This window comes from Pempheris klunzingeri, chromosome 10 (genome assembly GCF_042242105.1).
Source record: "Pempheris klunzingeri isolate RE-2024b chromosome 10, fPemKlu1.hap1, whole genome shotgun sequence".
In the NCBI taxonomy this organism is placed as follows: Eukaryota; Metazoa; Chordata; class Actinopteri; order Acropomatiformes; family Pempheridae; genus Pempheris; species Pempheris klunzingeri.
In genome coordinates this window covers 17,939,909-17,961,192 of record NC_092021.1, presented here as the reverse complement: position 1 = coordinate 17,961,192, position 21,284 = coordinate 17,939,909, and the positions used below count along the sequence as shown (strand labels likewise).

Here is a 21,284-nt window from a genome sequence, read left to right as displayed (position 1 = left end):
AGGCCAAGCCCTTTTTAAATAATGTCAAAAGTCTGAAAATAAACCTGTGTAACAAGTCATATGGACCTTCAAGTAAATAGTACAGACGCTACACACATTAATCAGGGTCCTTTATTTTAGGCTGTTTTTGTGCAGAAAAGCTAATGTTTAGTGATTTTTTTATCATTTTGTCTCTGCATGTGTCTCCACAGGGTCACAATATCTTCTCCAACCTCTCGTCCACAGAGTATAGTGACCTCATGCAGCTGTTGAAACAATCGATTCTGGCCACAGACCTCACACTTTACTTTGAGTATGTTCTGCTAAACACCACACTGCTTATTAAACTGTTAAATCTGCAGATGATCAGATGTCCACAGAGCTTTGCTGAATCCAGTGTGCCAACTAATTTACACTGGAGCATACTGAGTCTCTCTCTGTACACTGGCTGCTGTAGGTTTGTGGGCTTCTTTTAGGTGATACCGCCCCCTTGTGGCTGTAATGTCATTTACACCTGCACTTGTCATGTTTCCTCCCCAGGAACAGAAACACTTTCTTTGAGCTGGTCAGCAACGGAGAGTACAACTGGAACGTGAAGGCTCACAGAGACATGTGCAGGTAATGCCCTGCACACAGAAACATGGTGACTCCATGAAAGTGAACTAATTAAGACGTGTTCTTTAATATGATGAATACTGCATGAAATAAATCTGATTTCTCTCAGATCTATGATGATGACAGCGTGTGACCTTGGTGCTGTCACTAAACCCTGGGAAATATCACGCAAGGTGAGAAATACAAGGCTAAATCTCTCACTCTTGTACATAAAATGATGTATTTCTGAACTATTCATGTAGAGCTGAAATAACTGATTAATCAATAGTTGGTCAACAGAAGTAATCAGCACCTATGTTCATAACCAATTAATCATTTAAGTCCTTTTTCAAGCAACAATGCCAAACATTCCCTAGTTCCAGCTTCTAAATTGTGGGAATTTGCTGTTTTTCTTTGTCTTGCGTGACTGTAAACTGAATAGCTTGACAAATCTAATCAATCTACAATAGAAAATAATAATCTTTAATGAGAATAATTGTTAGTTGCAGCCCTACATCCGTCTTGTCTCTCATGCCAGGTGGCAGAGTTGGTGACCAGCGAGTTCTTTGAGCAGGGCGACAGAGAGAGATCGGAGCTGAAGCTCACGCCCTCTGTGAGTACACCGAACCATCTCCGCTTTTGTGCTTTTCGCAGTGTTTTTCTTCCCCTCTGTGACCTCCATGAGCTGATGGTGCTGAAGATATATTTTCTCCGCAGTTCCAAAACACACTGACTGTGTAGGAAACATGAGAGCTTGTGTCTCATAGTGTGGGAAAAGTGAATTGTCAGCTTGACCGCTCCACTGCCTAGCTGCTCTGCCAAGAGCAAACTGTGGACCGTGTAACAATCATTCTTAAAAAAAAACTCCTCCTACACAGGATTCAAAGCAAACACTGACCTTCCTTTTCATTCAGCTGGAAGCACACGAGACACTACTAACCTTCACTTCCTGAAATCCAGGATAATAAACGGTTTTCATTCATTTTCTCATGCAGATGCAAAAATAGCATGATAACAATAGCAGGAGAAGACGTTGGTCTTAATGAAGATGTTGTCTTAATTCATTACGCACTCTTGCTCTTCTCAAAGCTGCAGCGCCACAACAGAGGAGTGCTGTGCGTTTGATTGAGGAGCTTTGAAGGCTGAACTGTGTTGCAAATTCTTAAAGGGGAAAAACCAGCAGCTCTCTGTGCACATTTAATGGCTGTTAACTAATCGAGCCAGGCCACATTGCCTCCCCTCTGAAATAACTAATGCAGTAGCCTCAGGTCTGCTGCTTGTGTCAAACCTTTACAGCTCTATGTGTGGGTGTTGGAAATTAAATATTAACTTCTAAGTTGTAGCCTGGTAACTATCTCCGAAGCACAGCCTCAGAGGAGCCCCTCAGTGTGCAGTTCAGTGTGCAGAAGAATGGAAGGTAGACCTGAAAATGTACGTGAAATAAGCTCTTGAGAGCTGCGGGAGCTATTTAGGGACTGCAAGCCTGACTTGCACCCTCATGTTAAGCAGAATCAGGTTTCACCTTTGTTTCCAGAGCGTGAGCACAAACGCAGCTTTAAATAAATTCTAACTTTTGTCTTTCAGGCCATCTTTGATCGAAACAGGAAGGACGAGTTGCCGGGGCTTCAGCTGGAGTGGATAGATGGAATTTGCGCACCACTGTACGAGGTAACGCTCCAAGCCTCACTGCTCTCTGTCCTTCGCTGCGTTGCACTCATCACACATCCGCCTCTGACATCAGTAGTGGCTGTCCTTCCTCAGCTATTGTCCCTCACTGACGCCAGCAATGAAACTGTCACCAACAACTATTCAACTGTCTTTGCAGCCACAGATTCATCACTTTTATTTTTCTTTGAAAGCTCTGAAACAACTTCAAGGTTGCATCCTGTTCTTTTGAGAATGAGTGTGCACTTTCTGACTGCGAGAAAGCTCAGAGGAAGTGGAGTGTGTGAATAGAGATGTGATGTTAGTCAGGTTAAATTCCCTCAGTAAGAAACAAGCAAGGCCTGACGCTTGACTGCAGGCTTTTCTTCAGAGACATTTGGACTCACAGATAGAGGCTGATTTTATTACAGGATCCCAGCTGAGAATATGCCAGGGTCAGAGCGAGAGCTAGTGGTTATCTTTCAGACAATGAATGGAAATCTATACTGTGTCCTCGCCAGTATAGTAATGTGCGTGTTTCTGAATGACGTCAAGAGAGACTCACCTGCCCCTCCCACCGCCGGCAGCAGCAGCTGTGTAGGAGAAAGACTCAGGCTGACTTACTGAGGAGATCAGGTCTGTTAAGAGACGAGGCGTGCTGGAGGTAAACTCACGAAAGCAAACAAATCAGAGCGAGAGTTTTGAGCGGAGTCAAGGATAAAATAGTTAATTCATTCTTACTACACTGGATGATTTTCTCTGCTTTTGCACTGTTAAACACCGTCATATTAAAGACATTACTCTTAGTCATCACAAGCAGAAAACAAGCAATAGATCATCTTCACATCTATTGAATTATCCCAGGATCAGTGTCAAAAGTTAGAGCAGACTAATCTTTGCCGGGCTCTGGTTTCACCATTGTTACTGTCTGTGTAGTGTAGATAAAAAGCATCAAAGCGGTGTGTTGTCTGCGTGGGGGGTTTGTCTCCACACTGCCGCATGTAAAGGCTGTTGTTTGGAGAATGCAGATATGGAGCTCACGATCATGCTGCTGCCAATTAAATTTGCAAGGGGGAGAACAGAGGAAGTTCAGAGGCGGCAGGGCTTTTGTCCGTGGGCGGAAGAGATCTCGTTCTTGATCTCGCTGATCTCCTTCTCCTGGTGGTGGCTCGCTACTTTGTGGAATATTAATCCCCCATTATATAACCTTCCATCTTTATACCCAACCATATGACAGTCTCTCTCTCTTCTTGTTCTTCGTCTTCTGAGTCTACATCAGTGGAATAATGATGCTGTGCAAACCAAGGACAATGTCCCATGGTGGATGTATGCTGCGAGAAAGAGGGAAATGGTCCGCCTCTTTGATATTCTCTTCTTTTAACTCACAGATGAGGCAAATCCATAAAGATTAAGACAATCAATGCACGCTGGGCTTGTAGTTTTTGAAAATTACAGCTGTATGTGGGCCACATGCCATCACAGTGCGATGATGGTTTCAAAGATTTACATTTTCATTATCAACTCACACTTATTAAGCACATTCAGTCACAATTATGTTTTTGCTATCAGTTCATCTCAGAAGCAGAATCAGGTTTACTGCCACTGCCAAGAAGGTTTGCCTTAGTATGAGATAATGAAAAAATAAACAAGCACTACTAAAGTCAAGAATAGCAAATAGAAAACAGGAAAATGCGCAATAAGTCATACAGAGACAGCACGTATGAAATACTCACCAAGGACAAATGTTTATAGTTTAATGAACATGTGCAATGTGCAGAAATAATAATCCAGAAAATGTGTGTGACAGTAACTCATTGGGTCAGATTTGGAGACTTAACGTTAACGTTATGTGTTGTGTCCATGTTTCAGGATAAGAGTCGGTGTTATAGTGAGTCGGGTTGATGAGGCTGCTGCAGTCAAGAAGACATAGAAAAAAATCTCTTTTTCAGGAGCATTCGTGCCTAATAAAACATAGAGATTTACAGATGTTACGCAGACTTACCATGAAATAGATTGTCTCCTCTAAGATCAAAAGAAAATCAAAAAGAAGAACAGCAATAAATACACCAATAAATATACCTTAACTAATGTCAGGGAAGAGTGAAACATTATTATTTATTAAAGCCTAAGTTGTCTATTTATAACCAATAAAGCAGCAAATCCACCCGCATAACAAATAATTATTAGATCATCAAAACAGTTGGTGATCAAATTAACATCACCATCCAGCACACACACACACACACACACACACACACACACACACACACGTATAGAACCACATGCGTGCAGAAACACAAACATAGCAGTCTGACTCCACAAACAGGCATCGACTTCATCCCAAATCACGGAAATGGAAATCCATGTTGTGCTCTAATGTTGTTCGGCATCACAGGTGAACGGCTTCATAATCAGCAGCACACATGTTCCAACAATCACAATGTTATGAATTATTGAGCTTTGAAAACAATCTTTCAGGACTTATTATGAATTCCTAATGACCAAAATTGGGCTGTTTGTCCAGACAAAGAAAATAGTCTTGACGTCTGAACTTGGCCGCGTTACAGAGCTGTGTTCTAGTCGACCACCCACACAAGTGCTTTAATTGTTCCTATGAATTAGTGAGTACACCCTGCATCTCAAATTGCTCGCCTGCTTTTAAAGTTCAGTTAATTGGCAGCCACGATTAGTTGTGTTTTCCCCAAGTCTGACAACAGATTTGATTTCCCTTTCATACATACAATATGCAATCCCCACTGTAGGTGTGCTTACTTACCTATTTATTCCATTCATTTTTACAATAGCTACCCATTCAGTCCAATACATGTGTGAGTAAATGAAAGTTTTCATTGTTTCACTGTGGGAGCCATGCCCACGTTATATTTCCATATGAAATGGGGTTAATGAAACAATAACTAATTACAGACTTCCCTGGAAATCCAATATACGCAGTAGACAATGTTAGGAGAACAGAGGGAACAAAATCCCCCCGTCTCTCAGGTAATTTATTAAAATGGTGGATGACAGCTTTGAGGACGCTGCCACTTACAGTTCAACGCAGAAAAATGACAAAGGCAACTTATCTCAGTCATACATGTGCGTCTAATCTTTAAAGAGCAGCCATTTCATTGCCTTAAACTATCGAGCTACTGTATGATGCTGTTATTGTAGCAGCGTGTTCTCTGTATTGGTTCATTTGTTTTGCCCATTTAGTGAATAATGTGCTGCTTCTCCAGCCGCAGTCTGAGCCTCTCATGTATTGTCATCGCATTGCAAAAATAAATGCCCGTCAATCTTTGAAGAAAAGGTTGTTTAACAAAACTCATTGTTGTGAAGCTATTTCCAGACTCCTCAATGGCTCTTCAAACCATCGTGCTGATGGTGTTTTTTTTTTGTTTTAATATTTCACATAGCATTTTCTCCGTTCTCATCTTTCTCCCACTTCCTCTCTCTCTCCCTCTCTCTCTCTCTCCCTAGACTCTGGTCAAGCTGAATCCCAAACTTCAGCCGATCCTTGACATGATCAAAGCTAACAGGGCCAAATGGGAGGAACTGAACAAGGAGAGACAACGTGGCCAGAGTGTGTCTGCACCCGCAAGCCCCTGCAATGGAGACGGCACAGAAACAAACGGCTGCACTGTGGCCAAAACGGGCAGCACACCCTGCTGTAGCAGCGACGCCGACGGCACGCCATCAGAACAAGTTAGTTAGCTTCAGATGCCGTCCCTGAGCTGATCTCTTTGGCTTATTTCCCTCTTAAATGCAGCCTGCAACAGAGGCAGTGCAGTGCATGCAGAGGTTCTTGGGTTCTGCTCCTCTTCGCTTTTGCTACCAGAGATGAGCTTTAGAATTGAGCGCGGCGTTATCATAGAGGTTTTTCTGCTCCCCTCAGTCCTCCAGTGCTGAGGGCTGACAGAGCTGTGTTTGGCAAGCTTGTCGGGGCAGCTACAAATCAGCTGATGACACAGTGTCAGAGAGGAAACTCGTACCGCTGTGTGACCATGTCAAACAGTGAGCTAACACTAACTATTCTGGGCATTGCACAGATTTTCGGCACAACATGGCATGGAGAATATTGGAAAGGAATGTTTGTCTCTGTTGTGGTTCGTTTTGCTCTTTATACCTCCTCGTTGCTCGCATTTTGCCCGGGGTAACAGATATTTTTTGTAAATCTGTACATAGGCTATTGAGTTATTTACAAGTGCTGTTTGAAAACCTGTAAGCTCTGGATTGTAAATGTGGCTGTAGAGTTCCTGAAAGATAAAGGGGTGTAGGAACAGCAGGACCTGTGACAGTGCTTGCAATGCAAATTGAGTGCTCCGCTCCCTCCCTTCCTGTGCCTTGTTTTCAGATCCTAATGAAAAATGCATGGCCTCCTCACCGAGATTCTTACACAGTATGGAAATCCATGTTGAACCATAATATATTTTTGCCATAATTTGTACAACCAATGACTACAGAAGTTATATCTTGACCCCATGTTGCCACAAAGCATTGACATTACACACATATAGAACTCTATTTTGCCCGATTTTATAAATGCAGGGTCACTCTTGTCACACACACAAACACACACAATGTGCCTTGACGAAGTTGTTCTGATATCACATTATTTCTGCAGAGAAAGTCCTGTCTTCTACTGATTTACCACCGACAGCTGGAACATAAAGCAAAGTCATGTTACGTCTAATATAAACTCCTCACTAAACTACGTTTAAAAGAATACACTTCTGGCGTAAAGTTGGATGAGAGGATTGACTGGAGAGGAGAATCTGTCTCTTAAATCAAACTACAACCTGGCTGCAGTTAGCTTAGCTTAGCACAAAGACTTTAAACTGGGAAGCAGCCAGTCTGAGTCTCTGCAGAGGTGATACAATCTGCATACCTGCATCTCTAAAGCTCATTGATTCAAATGTTATATTTTGTTTGTTTAATCTGAACAAATACCAAAGTGTAATGTTTTATAAGGAGTTATGTGTCTATTGGATTTATTGGAGCTGGACCAGTGATTTCCTGCAGTCTCTGCTAATTGCCTGGCAACTGGTCACAGCCAAGAAATAGTCAGACACATAACAACTGTAAAACAGCAAATCACTGTTTTTACTCTTTAGTTTTTGCACAGATTAAACAGCCAGGACTAAACATGTTAATCTGTGAATTTAAGAGGTGCTGTTAGGTGGATCTCATCACATCTCCACAGAGTCAGGCTAGTGTTTCCACCTGTTTCCAGCCTTTATGCTAAGCTAAGGTAACTATTGGCTGGCTGTACCTTAATTTCAGGGAAAAATAGTTCTGTCCTCCAATACAACTTTCAGCCAGAAAGAGAATAATCGTAATTCTTAAAATGTCACCCTTTTGGCTTTAATCAAATTCTTGTCCTTTTCTCAAAGCTCACAAATGCTACTTAAACCGCTTTCATTATCTGAAAAAGAAGACTGAGACACAGAATCTTGTAGTACTGAAGTTCCCATGTAGTCACAAGCTTTTATTTTGACATTATTATTATTATTATTATTATTATTATGAGTAATATTTTTTGGGTGGGGGTATGCCTTATGGATTGTGTTGTAGCTTTGTTAATTGGAGTTTAAAACGTGACTGTGCACATTGTGTGGCATGGATCTGTGTGCTCTACTGTATTTTAGTTGAGGAGCTGAATTGAAGTTGACCAGAAAAGTTTTTTTGAATTGCATGTTTTATGCAGTATTAAATTCAACCACTTGCTAAGGATGTAGCAAACGTGAGCCAACAAATACCTCGTATTTTTGAACTTCATCAGTAAACACATTATCTCATTGGAAATGCATGATTTAAATTCTATTGCATCATGTTACGTGAATTATGAATATCGCTGTTCTATTTTTCTATTAGGTCTCCAAATGCGGCCAACTTCTACTTGTCTTTTTTGCAATGTAACGTGCTTCTTGTATTTCCTCTTTCCTCTCCCAGTTTGGACTCTGGATTTATTTATGGCGGGCTAAACTGAAAGAAACCTAAGGCATGAAAAGGCAAATGTGCAATGTTTCTGTTGAGAGTTGAAATAAAAATATGCTGCTATAAGTCCTTTGGTTTATTCTGACACAAACACACACGCACTCAAGTGCAAAGTTGACACACTTTAGTAAAGGACATGAATACTTCCTCTCCTGCTGATAGTATTTCTCCCAGTGCAGTGCTGACCTCATGTGGACAAATATGTCTGTACACATGAAAAGGATCTCAATGAAATACTGCAGGTACACGCGCACATTTCACTGAGATACATGTAAAGTAATGAGAAGAAACTGCATGATGCCGTCAAATTAGAAAGATATTAACATTAAGAAAATAGGAATTAGCTGCTGATGAATGTCTAGTCAACATACCACAACTCTGACAATTACAGGGATCAGAAATAAAGTCTAAATCCTTCATGTCTTTTTCATAACCCATGTATTCATTCACACAATCCTCTGTATTAACCCGCAGTGTGATATCCGCAGTGTATTTCATTGTACAAGACTGAGCTCTACTGCTGTTGATAAGAGGCGGTGACGTCAGCAGGCAGTGTGTGGGCGGCTGTGTGGGTGAAGATGATGAGCCTGTGTGTAGAGGGGAAAAAAAAAAAAATCCTTCCTGTCAGGAAGCAAAAGACAGGCTCAGTTAAACTCCTCTCTGCTGGATTACCTTGAGCTCAGTGTGGTGCAGGTGGAGGAAGAGCTAACAAAAACCTGCTCTCGGGCTCCTGTTGGCCCTCCTCGCACTATCTGACAACACAAATAAAGGCTACTATTGAAGAGCTGAATTGGAAATGATGTACGAGAGAGGAGGGAGGTTTCTGCTCCGAACACTGTTGTGTTTGCTTAAAGAAAAATCAAACAACTGGGATGTTTTAGTTCAATTTATTGCACAAACAGCATTGACAAAATGTACTCGGATGTTACTACGTTTAGTGAAGTGGAAAATAACAAAAAGGTACTTCCATAACATTCAAAAGCTTTCACGCATTTTTGACACAGGGGTAAAATGTCAGATGACGGGTCCCTAATGAGTCCTTCTATCTGGGGAAATATTACGAATTAAAAAGGACGAATGTGAAGGGCAGATCAGACGGGAAAAAAGGCGACATTCCTCAGCTTTACTTTGCTTAAGAACCAACAGTGACAAATCATATCAAATTGTCGTACAGATACACCAACAAGGGAAACTATTTCAGGAGGAATTTCTGGTCAACACCAATTATATGGAGCAGAAATAATTCAGTACAGTGTCTTGAACGCAGGTAACATGATGTAATTGCGTTTTAACAGAAAGACTTAGCACATGTAACAGTCAAATATCTACATTTTACAGCTCTCAGGAGGGTCACCTTTGCATATGCTGATTAAAAAAAAAAAAAAATACAGTTTAGCTGTGCATGTAGTTGCTGAATGTGTGTGAAGGTGATGGTTACACAGTCGAACATTTGTTTACAGGATGTTTGCATGATCTGATGTGTTGAGTCTTTGGTACAACGTGAGCACCGGGATCCAGAGGCCTTAAATTGCAAACGCGGTCACATTGAAACAAGCATGATCGAAAAACACAATGGCTTTTTTCTTCCACTTCACGTTCTCAGTAATAAACCATGCAAGGTAAACGCTTTCAGTACAAAAAAACTAAGCACACAAGGAATATCTCTCTTTGTAGTTATACATCATTTCTTTTGTTAAAATTTGCTGGGGCAGAGCGAGGCTTTAGTAGGACAAGTTTATCAGAGGCACACACACATACATACAATCAAACACACACATACATACATACAGTCCAGAAAAAGTCTCTTATGGCAATAGGTCAGTACAGCAAAAGGCATGAGGGCAAGACAAAGATGAACTAGAGACACAGAAAACATCATGTCCAAGTTAATTTTGCTTCACAACGGGACTCACTGTACACCAGAGTGTGTGGAGGGAGAAGGGGAAGGCAGACAAAAGCTTTAGAAAGGCACAGAGCTTTAGAGAGCGCATTCATCTAGAGCTTACCACTAAAGAAGTGCCACACGCACGCAAACACACGAGAGGAAAGTAAAAACAAACAGATGAATTAACCATGTTGGCAAGGATATTTGAACATAAAAAGAAATATGACGAAATCAAGGTTTTGGTGCATGGTGTGTCAGGCTGCATCGTAGCTCCAACATCAAGCTGAAGCCATGAATGAAGAGCAAAAATTAGCTTCTCCATGAATGACAATGATTGTTACAGCATGTTAAGTGCAATATAATGTAAAAGAAAAGGTTTGGATGAATCAATAAATGGCACCAAATGACACTTTTGATGAAAAAGACTAGATTTCTGTCCATTTTAAATTTACATTTAGTATCTATTAATCCAAAACGCACAAGATGCTTTTAGAAAAAGGTGAGATAAAGATGGACAGGAGAGGGAAATTAGAGGAGGTTCCTGTTGCCGAAGATGTTATTAGGGTCCACGTAGTCCTTGACAGACTTGAGCATCCCAATGCCGACATTGGAGATGGTCTCTCTCATCCATTCCTTCCGAAGTTTCCCCACTGAATGACAGAGGAGAGAAATAAATAAATAAATAAACTCAAGGAAGAGGACCGAGGGGGACAAATAGAGGAATCGGCACGGCTGATTGCTCAGCAGGCTGCTGGGAGCCAATCAATCTTGTGAGAGTGAGTGAATAAACAGAGGGTGATAAATGCTTTTATTCAGAGAGGAGAAATGTTTTGCATGGCATGATTTATGGAGCTCAGCAGACTATCAAACTCATTAGGCTCTGTGTGTTCCCAGAGGAGGGGCCGGCTGGCGGCTGTAGCAGGCCGTCCCCGGCTCCCTCACTCTTTGAGCCACCACTCCCCTCCGTTTCCCTCCCTCCAGAGCCACTGGAGCGTTTTTTGTGTGTGTGTTTCTGTCTCATTGTGCACACGAGCGCGCTCCTCCAGCTGACCTGCGAGGCTGTTGTGCTTGCTTGTCCTGAGCGCCGCTCCGTGCCCTCTGACTCTGGCCTGATCACCAACAGGGTGCCAAAGCCAACCGTGGAGCGCCACACAATGGTCCTCTGTCAGCAGGACTTTGGCTTTCAGCCGCTCTTCACCCTCCCTCCTCTCCCTCCTCCCCCTCCAAACCCCCAACCTGAGGAGCGAGAGTGGCTGTGGCACGAAGCCTAGTGAGGGTGCCTACTGCTTCGCCAGCTGTCCGCTCCGACATACTCCACGGCGCCTGTACCCGACAGGTTCTTAGAGGAGAGTCTGGAGCCAGCGAGAGGTCTGGTGACTGCCGAGAACTGAGAAAACCTCACTGGAGAGCCAAACTCTTGTTACAAAACTTCAAATAAAATACAAACTTTGACTTTCTGAGCCAATAAAGCTGCAAAATGTTTTTCACCAAGTTTAAACCACAGCCACAGTCTGTGCAATGAGGATCGACTTTTAGCGCTCACATTATCTATAGATGCTGCTGAGGTTTTAAATGCATCATTTAGTGAAAATTTCTGGAGCATTTTGCTTTTTTTTGATAGTTAAAACAGATTTAAAAAAATGGGTAGTGGGCGAGGGGAACGACATCCAACAAAAAATCCTGACGCGTTAAGCAAGCAACTGCCCAAAAATACCATCTAAGGTGGCCGCTGCAGTTTTAGCTTATTTTGTGGCCCTGCGCTCACATGATAAGTGGTATCTAATAAAATGACAGCAATAGGGGCCCAATGGCAAATTTTTGCTCCGCTATCCCTCCTAAAACTGTTAATCCTGCCATGCCTAGCAAAGTCGTTGGTTAACCAATTAACCAATAGATCCATTCACTGACAATTTAAAACAAAAATGCCGAAAAACTCTGTCTGGTTCTCGTATCTCAAGCGTGAGGATTTGCTGCCTTTCTCTGTTTTGAATCTGTGTAGAAGATCTAATATATATAATAATGATTTTTAAAGACATTTTTTTAACTAAAAGACTGATCCACAAAGAAATGTTTACATTAACAATGAAAATAACTGTTTATGGTTGCAGCTTTAGTTGCCAGCCTGAATTGAACTGGGACGTCATGATTACACAGATTGCACCTTTGACCACAGAAAAAAATCTGTTTAAAAATAAAGAAAAAGGCAGTGACTGACATAAATGTGAGTCTGGAGAAATTAACTTTAACTAGGTCAGATCAAAGCTGGGTAAATGTTAACTTTTGGAGGTCATGTCAACTTAAAGGAAACACGGGATATCTACATCTCCAAACTCCTGAAAGATAAATCTGAGAACAGAGCCGCTTAGAACAGGTGCTGCTTGCTGAGCACACACCTGAAAACAGCAGTGTAATCACTTGAGATTAGATACAGAGGCCTGAAAACAGGAAGGTGTAGAATGGGAGTGTCTACGTGGCTTCCCTTCCCTCTCTACACGCCTCTCTTTGCATCACTGGCAGGGGAACTCCAGTGTTAATAGGGCATGTTGTGGGAAGAGGCCGCCCTGACACATTAGCGCGCCATGTTATCAGAGTCCAGCCAGGAGACCCAGATGGGGATCAGCCATGAGGCTAGCGAGGCCCCCGTCTCCTGACAAAACAGGGCAGACAGTGGGGTCACCAGGGACTCCGATATCGCACGCACCTCCAGATGGTGACAGAGGGACCAATCAGCTGCTACCCAGTAACTAAGAAAGTAGCCTGCTCTCTACAACCTCCTCCTCTTCGGTCTTTCCTCCTTGTTCCACCTCAGTCCCTCCCTCCTCTCAGGAAAAGGAGAGAAAACAGAAGGTGCTGGAACTGCATCATTGCCTCCATCACTGTGATAATTTACACATCTATCTTGTCATATTCTCTCTTTTTTGCTTGCTATTGCAATCAATCTCACCAAGCTTGGTCTGTGCAGCTGAGACATGCAAAAGAAGTGCAGGTACTTATTTCAGAAATGACAGATTTTCTTTTTTTAAATTGTTATATTTTTCTTGTGCGGAAAAGCCTGGGGAAAGGCAAGGTGGGAACAGGTAATTTTTCTATCTCCAGGTGCAGTGTCTTGTGTGGAGGTGGGCAGAGTTAGCGAGATAGGAGCTCTGTGGAGCCACAAGGTGAGGTGAAGATGCTGGGCACCCCGGGGTGGCCCTCATACAGAGGAGACTGTAGAGGCCAGACTGAGCCTCAACCCCCTGACACGTTGCTCCCGCACTCCCAGGACTTCTCTGACAAATGGGGGTCAGGGCATAAAAGACAGGGTAAGGTAGCGTCCCTGCGTTCCTGTGATATGGCCGAGCCTGGGTATTGGCTGAGAGGCCGCGGCGCAGGGCTGATAGATGGATGACTCTCCTGGTGATGGATGCTCAACAACTCTTTACCGCTGCGACACTGGTGACCTAGTTAAAGAGGACATTCTCCTTCTGTTCTTGTTTTCAGAACCGGGAAATAATCAAACATATAACTGAGCTTTAACCTTTAAGTAAGTCTGATAAATCTAACTCCATCTGAAGTTAGAAGCCAGTATTTTTGTGATGGACCACAATCAACACATGGTGGTGGTAAGCTGAGTATTATGTCCTGCAGACAAACAGGTGCAGCGCTCCACACGCCCAGATTCACTTACCTACGCCCACGCAGCACAGCACTGACCTGATATAAATACAGGGCCACAAAAATGTATATTTCCTCCGGTGCCCTCCCACCTCACCATCCTTGACTACATCTGTTTTGTTTGATACACAAAACCCAGTGAAACTAGCTCCATTTGTCAAGCGCTGATTGTGGGCAGACAAACCGGCCTGTCTGCGCCCAGATAGCGAGCCCCGCTGTTATTAATCACAATTACAGAGTGGGCCTCGCACGCGGGAGCTGCATCAATATCCCCTCCTCTCCCCCCTGTCACCTCCCCGTGCTGCTCGGGGTGGCTGGGCCACCGTTTGGAGGTCAGTATACAGCCGGCGATAACGGCGGCATCATTTACCCCGGCCCGCCGCCTCCTTTTTATTAGCAATCTTTTAATTTTGAACCCGTCCCCGCCTTCAGGAAAAATTGTGATTTAATATCGCAGCTGATTCACTGCATACTGTTTTTGACAGCTGTGATGAATAGCCTGAAGTGATGTATGAAAACAGCGAGGCGGATGGCAATATAGATAAGGCAGCCATTTCGGTTAGCCCTGATGGTGCCCAGAGAGTTGTTACGCTGCCCTCGCCTGCTCACATTTCATTTGGTCACTGCTGAAATGAACAAATAGTCGAGTCAAAGCAATTCATCTGAGCCACATGGACATATTTTGGACATGTGAAGGAAGCAATGAAAGATCGTCGACCAAATGCACCTAAACAGCCTGACTGGCTGCCGGCTTGATAGCGTGGAAGAGCACGCTGGGAGAGCACGTCACGCTGTCACCACTCACTGCAGCCTCTTTTCGTAAATTATAATCCAGGAGAGAATGTAAATATCATGCCGTCCAATTCAATGCCCTACTCATGAATGGGTTTTTCAGGGTGCAGTACCTCCGTGGTGATGTGACAAGCTCCCTCCATTGGCAAGGATCTCTTCTCTAGCTGCATGCTGGGAAATACAAAAATAAAACCACACTCAGTCATGTTATATAACTCTAATTTCTGACATTTGCTCTCTGGGGGTGCTGGAGATTCAACATATCATCACATCAGATGTAATTATGATCTATGAAAGGACCGCACCACGCCGTAACGTTGATTAAAATTAAAGTGGTCATACCTCCACTTGCTCGTACACATGTACTGGATCACTGAGTCCCCTGTAGTTGAAGGCAAAGTAAAAGTAGACACAGGCACCAGCGTCGTACGTCTGAGTCACCCTGTAGAAGAGCAGGTAAAAGTCGAAGAAGCAGAAAAGACTTCTTAAATGTTCAGCTCTGAAAATCTAATTTACATGAAAAGCAGTATTTTGTCAAGACGTATTGTATTTTCATACAATAAATGCATTTTTTCTTTATAATCGGAGGACGAATAAGAGTGGGAGGTTTGGCTTTCCCCAATGAACCCCTGACCTGTATTCCATTCATGGTTTCCAGAGAGCGGACGCAGTGTGGAAGCCCGGCCACTTTTAATAACATAAAAGTCAAAATTTAAATGGCCAATAAATGCTTTTACTGAATCATCTGAGCCACATTTTTACCACAGGTAAAGAGGACGACTCGGCTGACACTTGAGAAAATTGGTCAGTTTTACACAGAGCAAAAATGTCCTTACTGTTCATGTGGCTGCTTCTAGATAAAATGCAGCTCGAATTCAGGCACTCATAGTTTTGTTAAGAATAAAATACGTCTCCAGTTTGTGTATTTTGTCTCTGGCCTCGTTCCCTGTGGAGGAGCAGGGTGCAGAGCCCTTGTTCATTTGACATGGCCCATCACCTGGCACATTGACTGTTCTAGAGGTTAAATGGACAAATCAATCATGTGACAGACTGCAGCCGGGAAATGAATGGCTGGAGCATAATCAGGCTGAGGCCTAATCTGTCCGCAATCGGCGAGCAGAAGCCTGGTGCTCTTCAACCAGCTTGCCGTCTGTTTGTCAGATTGTCCGTCTGTCTGTCTCTGTAGTGCTTACTAAGTTACCGGGGGTCAGGGGTAGGGGTGGGTGTGCAACCTCAATACTTACTATGCAAAGGTGGAGTATTGATGAAGTACCAAGAGCTATTTTTTGATATGATATAGTCCCTGATTTACATCACAATTTTGACTATTTTAGACAACTATTTCACTTAATTATTCTCTTGTGGTCAATAAATCATATGTAAAGACCAATATTTTTCCTCTGTGCCACAGAGCTCCATTATTGTTGACAAAAGATTAAAAACACATAAATGAGCCACACTATTGCACTGGGTGACATGTTCCTTCAGTATAATGAGCATGGCCTCTGTGGTCTATTTTGAGTCATACTTACATACAAATGTGTTTTAATACACCGCTGAAAATGTCCCCCCCAACAACTGCACTATTTAGCCCTGTTTGAGTAACATTTGTTAAAAACTACAATGCCCAGCTGATTCAAGAGGTTACTTTTTCAACAATGAAAGCATGTGTTTGTGACCTGTTTTTAAAGATTTATTCTCTGTTAACAAATGGGGTTGGGGCGTCGTTGTGAAGTATCGTCAGACTCACTAACATATTGTTGGTTTTGGTCTTTTCATTGGATTTGTTGATAATGAAAATATAGAATAACACCAGACTTATCCTTTAACATTTGAGAGCTTTGGTTTCTTTGGTTGAATTTAAAAAAGCCCGGATGACTGTGTGTGAGTTTCACCACAATGAACCATAATTTGCATTAAAACTGTAATTTGCAAAAATTACCTGCATGTGGATAATGGTGGAAACTGCACTCCTCTGTCTTTACACTCTCGAACGATGCGTGCCTTTACATTCCGGCAAATGTCCAACACCCTGGAAACAAAGTGAAAAATTAAACAAATGAAACAGAACAGCAAGTTTCACAATAGCTATCTGATATCTGTGTTTTTAAGACATAAAATTCTTATGATTAGGGTACAGATATTAAACTAAATGAATTAGCAATGCTAAATTATTAAAATTCAGAAAAAGACACAAGGCCAGAAAACAGGAGGAGGAGGAGGAGGAGGAGGAGAAGAGACTGGCTAACATGACGGCCATTGTGGGAGAGGTTCCCACTGGTGTGGAAATGGCTGCCAGTCCTAAGCATGTGCAGCCGTGTGTGCCGAGTGTGGAGGATGGGGAGGAGGATGGGTAATGAGCCAGGCACATATGCTTGCCTCAGTGCCTGATCTCTTGGTCTCTCCCGTCAGGCATGTTACACAACATGGAGCTCCTGGTTGTGTGTGTGTGTGTGTGTGTGTGTGTGTGTGTGTGTGTGTGTGTGTGTGTGTGTGTGTGTGTGTGTGTGTGTGTGTGTGTGTGAAAACGATGATGAAACCATGTAGAAAATACAGAACACACCACATGCAGATGTGAAATGAATATGTGGCTCACACTGCATTTCTTCACACAGAACACACAGCATCCCCTTGTGTATGTGTGCATGTCAGTAATGGAGAGTTTGTAGGCTGAAGAGGCAAAGCTTCTGCCGACGCAGAACCAGTTAATGGGGGTGGGGGTGGGGGTGGGGGGGCATGAAGGTGAATGTCAAAGACAGAGGCAAAGAGAAATAAAAGAAAGGAGGGGAAATGGGAGCAGAAGGAAGACAGAGGACCCTCTTAGGACTGACTGTGTGGGAGGTGAGTAAAGAAAAATGTTTACAGCTATTTAGATTAAACAGACAAAAGCCTACAGCTCATATCAGCGTGTTTACCTGTCCCAAGGCACAGAGGTTTCAAAGGACTCCCCGATCACATAGTAGTCCATCCCCAAGTCCTGCTCAGAATACAACATTAGCATTAGTGGGTGGACACAGTACATTTATGTGCACACAAGAGGCCAGGGTACTGTGCTGTGCATGACAGAGACTTCAGACATGGAAAATAGAGCAGCAGAATGAAAGGAAAGATGGTTACAAGTACTGATGCATCATCTGATACAAAGTAATTTGAGTCCAACAAAAAGTGAAACTGACACAAAGTAGCCTGAAGAAATCTAAATAAGTCTTTCGTTTCCACAGCTGAGCAGGCACTCCCAGCTTCAGCTCTTCAAAAAAACCCACTTCAACCTCTTTATGTGACAGACTTTCACCACAAATTATGGCTTAAAAGTTAGACAGACTTCCATTTGACCCCAAGCAAAAAAAACAGACTAAACTAAACTAAAGGATGAACTGTCACTAATACAGTTATAATCACTGAGCTAAGCTAGCCAAAATAAGGTTGGGGCTAATGGAGAAATCCGATTACTGAGCAGTACATGTGGATTTTAAGGTTTTAAAGCTATAGTGCATGTAAAACTGTTGCCCATGTCAGTTTCAGTTTTTGATGGACTCTTTTATTATTTTGCATCAGATGCGTCAGTACTTGTAACCATCTTTCCTTTCATTCTGCTGCTCCATTTTCCATGTCTTAAGTCTCTTTCATGCACATGCACACATGTAAAACCAATTATTAACCCGATTATTTGTTCAAGAAATAAGATTACTCCAGGAGAAATCTAGCTGGGTGAATCAGGTTTTTCTATTCCTCTACCTGGATTTCAGAAACTGAGTTTCTAATACATTTAAAAAGCATAATATTACAGACAGTCTTAAGTAACAGGTTATTTTAACTCCTTGTGTGTTAATATGTTTCTGTGATGTTCAAAAAAGGCCTCTGACAGGACTGACCTAAGAAAACTCTCCATTGTCATTTAGACAACAACCGCTGTGCTCTCCTCCTGATGTAGATACCCCAGTGTTAGACACCCTGACTACAACAGTGACCAGATCAAATCAGAGACCTCCTGAGGTCACATTCTGCAGCCATTCTGTGTTATTCACTTTCCTATCTGCTGTCAGACCGCGTCCTTCCCGCCCGCCCCACCTGCCCATCAGCACGGGCAGAAAAAAAGCCAGAGGAGTGACCCACCCGGAGGTAAGCGATGACGAAGGTCAACATGTAGCCCCTCTGCCCATTGTCCTCTCCAGCTGCCAGGCCCCTGGAAGCAGATAACGGGGTTAATATTTAACAGCTCTTTTCTCTCAGCTTTGTTGGTCGGACCGCTCCCCTCACAACAGCTGCCTGGGAGCTTGTCAATCCAACAATGTACAGATCAATGAAGCTATGCTCTGTGCATCGCCACAGGTCAGCCACACATCCATCACCTGCAGTGGGTAATCACATTTTCATCTACCACCCAAACTAATCAGGCCAAGCTCATTACAAAATCACTATATTGATTTTAAACCTTCTTCCTGTTTCCCCAACACCTCAAGAAAATATTCCTCACAGAACCGCACCAATCCATCACTGGCACTTGATCTGATGGGTGATCACGATTTATTTGAAAAAATGCAATAAAGCAGAAGTTGCTGCATGTAACTGACAAGTTTCTTATGATTTAATTGCTGGCTATTATTAGGCCAGTGCTCCATCTACCTGCAGATCTGGGCACTGGGCCGAACAGTAACACTAACAACAATACATAATCAATAAGCATTATACAGGAAGACATCACTGACTCTGAGGAGCCCTAATGTTAGTCCCCTATTTAAACGTGCATTGTAATGAGCTGTTGGTGTCTGACTAGTTGGTGTTATGTTCAAATTATGGTTGAAATATATTAAAGGATAGAGTGGACACATTAACATCAGTATTTTATTTTAGGAAGCTTTTTTGTTGGCAAGTTTCCTCTAAAAATGCAACAACTTAACGTAGAAGACTCACTTTTTTAAGCAGATTGGCTTGTTTGAATAACCTGGATTCTTCTTTCTCTGTGTATCCAAAAGATGTTGTAATTGTTGCAGCAAGAGGGTTCTGATATAATTGTTGTGATAAAAACAGATTGGAAAAGGACCTTGTAATGCGAAATGAAGAGGAGAATAGAGGAAAATCCAAACTATCTGCTAATTCAGTACAAGAGTCCCCTGAGTACAGTGAAAAAAAGTGATTGTGGGTCATATTTTCAAAATCTTGCTTTAAGATTTTTGTTACTTGTATTCAAAAAATTACAAAATTCACAATTCACAACAACCAATTGGGCGGCACAAAGGTTAATTCGTTTTCGGATTAACTCATCTATGACACTACTGTTTGGGGTTTAAAACAGGCGCAGAGATAGAGAGAGCATCCTTCTCAGGCTGACAGCTAAGTGATTTCCACCAAAGTCCTCATTGATCCGTTTCATGATCAATCACAACAGTGAAACACTCCCAGGCTGTGTCCTCTCGCCCTGTGCTGTCCTGAGGGGAGCTGTGCCCTACTATCACCGCCCACACCACACCTACTTTAAAATAAAAGCTGACCTGACAGGAGGACATCCACAGGTGATCCATCAATCCACACTGAGGCAAACTACTGAGTCGAAGGCCTGAAGTGTGCAACTGTGCTTTTCACTGCTACTACATAATGGCTGGTTAAATAAAGAGACATCAGGGCCTCAGGCAGCTCCATGTCATGTCTGGAGTCTCACCAAATGGTGCTTTGTCATGTGTGTGCTTTCCATGGCCGCGCTCTGTGGCTGATCTTTGTGATGTGCGACTTTCTGAAGCAGGGAGACGGAGAGAGAACAAGTACTTACCCAAATTTTGCGGCAATGTCATAAACTTGCTTCTCATGCTGCAGGACCTTTTCACGATCTCCCTCGAACAGTAGGGTGGCCACACACAAGCGGTTGGGGTCGAACCCTTTGAACTGGCGATTTAAGAGGTGGGTTCACTTTACACGAAAAACATTCCACAAAAAAAGCACCTGGTGACGTTCAAGTCTGATTATTTTTACCTTGGTGATGTAAAATTTCTTCAGCCCGTCCAAAAACGATGTGAAAATTGAAGATACTTGAGGCTTCAGAGCATGACCTGTGAAAACACCAGATAAGAGTCAGCTCCATCTGTTCACAAAGAAGTGGGCCAGAAAAAACTGATTATTTTTTTCACACATTAGTCATACCCTGCTTCTGCTTGCATCCTCCAGCGTTCTGAGAGGGCAAGCGAGTCAGATTTATTTGGGGTTTCAAACAAAAGGAGGAAAAATAAATGGTAACATTTGAATAACTTTACAACTGGCCAGTGGCTGCCAGCGACAGCAACTATAAATCAGAGGGTTTCCGAAGGGAAGTGGGGTTGACACAGCGATATCCGTCTTCCTCACCCACACTTTTTGATTTATTCCTGATCGGACGCACAAAAGCGCCTGTGGACAAGTGAAAATGAGGGGCTGGGGCCACTGGGATGGTTATCAATCACAGCGGGGAAGTCACGGGTGATGTCGCCGAGACTTAACAGTTCATTTATTTCCCCCCATGCTCAAGTCTCTTCATCACTTAGTGTCCTAATTGTTTCCATTCCAAAATTTGATTGCAGGTCTTTAGGTCTCTCACAGCCATCATACTCGTTAATTAAATACTCAACATCCAGAGAGAGAAAATTACACATACACGTGTATAATTTTACTTTTAACTCTCCCCTCTGTGGTTTGGTACGTTTTTTTTGTACATCAACACATGCTGCTACTTGCTGCAACCTTCTCATTTTTCATCTTGTGTATCAGGACAGGCGGT

General features: G+C 42.8%; 2 protein-coding genes across 2 annotated transcripts in view; one reads left to right on the top strand and one right to left on the bottom strand.

The window, feature by feature from the left end:
- Positions 1 to 5,928, top strand: part of pde11a (phosphodiesterase 11a) — a 35,567-nt gene extending 29,639 nt beyond the window's left edge. The window contains exons 15-20 of the mRNA XM_070838466.1: positions 192 to 292; positions 520 to 597; positions 704 to 767; positions 1,112 to 1,186; positions 2,158 to 2,241; positions 5,695 to 5,928. Coding sequence (XP_070694567.1) covers positions 192 to 292; positions 520 to 597; positions 704 to 767; positions 1,112 to 1,186; positions 2,158 to 2,241; positions 5,695 to 5,928 — 636 coding nt within the window. The remainder of the gene's footprint in view (positions 1 to 191; positions 293 to 519; positions 598 to 703; positions 768 to 1,111; positions 1,187 to 2,157; positions 2,242 to 5,694) is intronic.
- Positions 5,929 to 9,082: 3,154 nt separating this feature from the next.
- agps (alkylglycerone phosphate synthase) overlaps positions 9,083 to 21,284 on the bottom strand; it is a 28,288-nt gene continuing 16,086 nt past the window's right edge. Inside the window, exons 13-20 of the mRNA XM_070838525.1 lie at positions 20,507 to 20,583; positions 20,307 to 20,419; positions 18,656 to 18,725; positions 17,458 to 17,519; positions 16,485 to 16,574; positions 14,885 to 14,984; positions 14,656 to 14,713; positions 9,083 to 10,746 (exon numbers count right to left, since the gene is read on the bottom strand). Coding sequence (XP_070694626.1) covers positions 10,625 to 10,746; positions 14,656 to 14,713; positions 14,885 to 14,984; positions 16,485 to 16,574; positions 17,458 to 17,519; positions 18,656 to 18,725; positions 20,307 to 20,419; positions 20,507 to 20,583 — 692 coding nt within the window. The 3' untranslated portion in view covers positions 9,083 to 10,624. The remainder of the gene's footprint in view (positions 10,747 to 14,655; positions 14,714 to 14,884; positions 14,985 to 16,484; positions 16,575 to 17,457; positions 17,520 to 18,655; positions 18,726 to 20,306; positions 20,420 to 20,506; positions 20,584 to 21,284) is intronic.